Source organism: Phalaenopsis equestris, unplaced genomic scaffold (genome assembly GCF_001263595.1).
Source record: "Phalaenopsis equestris unplaced genomic scaffold, ASM126359v1 Scaffold000359, whole genome shotgun sequence".
Taxonomy (NCBI): Eukaryota; Viridiplantae; Streptophyta; class Magnoliopsida; order Asparagales; family Orchidaceae; genus Phalaenopsis; species Phalaenopsis equestris.
The window spans coordinates 317061-319357 of record NW_018164801.1 but is presented as its reverse complement, the minus strand read 5'-3'; the positions used below and the strand labels follow the sequence as shown (position 1 = coordinate 319357).

Genomic DNA, 2297 nt, shown 5'->3' with positions numbered 1-2297 from the left:
TTGATGGTCCCGGAATCGATTTGGCGGCCTCTGCCTTCCATGCTCAAGTCATGGCTCCGCAACTACATCGGTGGAAATCTCCTATACTTCGTATCCGGATTTATTTGGTGCTTCTATATCTACTATCTCAAGCGCAACGTTTACATTCCCAAAGGTTTTTGTTTAAATTGTTTGGTTTTTTGGGGTTTAGATACTCTGCGGATTGATGTTTTTTACTGTTTAGATGTTGATTGGAAATTTTATCTTGCGAGGCTTCTAGGATTAGGCGTGTTTTGTTTGATTGTTGATTCTTTAAAAGCCATGTTGTTGCTTTAGTCTTTGTTTGAGATTTTTCATTGGTGTTGCTTGTTGAACCACTTTGAAGGTTTGTAGAGAAAGATGAATATGCAACAGTTGAAGGATACTTTGTATGGAGGTAGAAAGGAGATAATCAGCGGGAGTTAAACGACAAAGAACAGGACAGGACACTAGAAAATTTTAGTGATTTTAAGCAGACTTATGGCCGCTTTGTATTCGTTCAGAGTTATCTATACAGTATGTGAGTTTATTACAGAGAACTTCATCTCTATCGAGTGATTCACACTTCTCCGTAAAGCTCCGCGGGCATTGTAGAATTGTCTCCCGTAGATATGCCCCCGACGTGACGTCAGTGGAGAAGTCTGTAGTTCGCCGTAGCAAAACACTCGTTGGGAGGTCCTTGAAATCCTTTAGCTCATATTTCCCGAATGATTCAAAAGATAATCAATTAGTCATAACACAAGCGTAAATTGACGAAAGCAGTAATGAATTATAGTTTTGTGTGGGCGTGAGGTTTCAAAGAACTAAGTACGCCAACCTCATTGAATCTGTCACAAGAAGAAGACAACAAACCTTATAAAACATGACCTAACTCAGTTGCCTTTAGTTCACTTAATACCAAGCTCGTGTGTGTCACATATACATATCATCAAAAAAATAATGAATCAGAAGTATCTAAAAAACCCCTGCACCGAAAAAGAAAAGAGGAACTTGGTTGCCTTTATCAAGATTTCACATTTAACACCAATCAAAAACGACTAACAGACCATTCAGAAGTACCTCAAAAACCTCAACATCAAAAAGAAAAGAGGAACTTGGTTGTCTTTATCAGGATTTCATATGTTACACCAATCAATAGTGACTAACTGATCATCCAGAAGAGCTCAGAAAGGCGAACGTCGAACCTCACAAATCCACAAAAAATAGAACAAAAATGAATCAAAAAGTAGAAAAATAATTACAAACAACATAAACTTAGAATATCTAAAATATCAATAATACATGGAACATAAAATAAACATAAATATGATAAAATAAATAAGAATCGTCTAATCAACATCCAACAATGGCGTCAATAATACACTCGCAAACTAACCATTTCTGCTGCAACTTCGCCATCCTGGGTGTAACCTTCCTGTGACACTGCCTCTGGCTGTGGTATAGATTGACCTACGTGAAATTCAAATGCTTTTAGCGGTACCTGGAGTAGCCCTCCAACTCATTTATCACCAATATAAGTGGATGTGATGCAGGGAGTTCGATCAATGTATGTGTTTAGTAATCATACAACAAAACTACTATCACCAAAATCTTTCTTCTCAATCTCTCTCTGTGAGTCAATGCTAAAGAAGTGTTTTGTTCATGTAATATGTGTGATTTAAACAACGTTAAAAAAACATAAAAAATCTAAAGACAACAACATTGAGAAGAAATAAATACATAACAACATTTAAAAGGCAAAAACACCAAATCAAATTGTTCATGCTAAAAAAAAACATCCAAATCAAACATCCCATTAAACAAACGAAAAAAAAAACAAAAGCTTCTAAATAATAACTCCGCAATATCATTTGTCCTTGTTGTTCATAAAGAAACGTAAATGGTCGGCCCTACGATCAGAGGGCATCTTCATGAACACCTGTCTGCAGGTCAGATCCTCCAACAACTTCAAGGAGTTCAGATACAACGATTTAACCCCATAAACTTTGGGATACGTCTGCGGAACTAGGAGAAAGTCGTTTATGGAGGTGTCATGTGAAGTACCAGCTTGAATCACACAGTCACCCACCAGTTTTGTTATTTGAGTTCTAACGAACCTGGGACGCTTTGACCAGCATGCGGACTCCAGCTTCTTTTGGTTTAGGCTGGGGCCTTCACCGAACCCACTTACATGCTCGGTCTCTAAGTCCTCTGGTGTGCTTGCAAACTCATGCTCACTCAGGGTGAACGCATGAGTGCCCGTTGCAACAACCCCATTGAACATACGACCCAACTTGTCT

General features: G+C 38.2%; 1 protein-coding gene across 1 annotated transcript in view; it reads left to right on the top strand.

The window, feature by feature from the left end:
• The first annotated feature begins 3 nt into the window (after positions 1-3).
• LOC110026229 (delta(7)-sterol-C5(6)-desaturase-like) overlaps positions 4-2297 on the top strand; it is a 14910-nt gene continuing 12616 nt past the window's right edge. Inside the window, 1 exon segment of the mRNA XM_020727100.1 lies at positions 4-154. Within this exon segment, the coding sequence (XP_020582759.1) occupies positions 4-154 (151 nt within the window).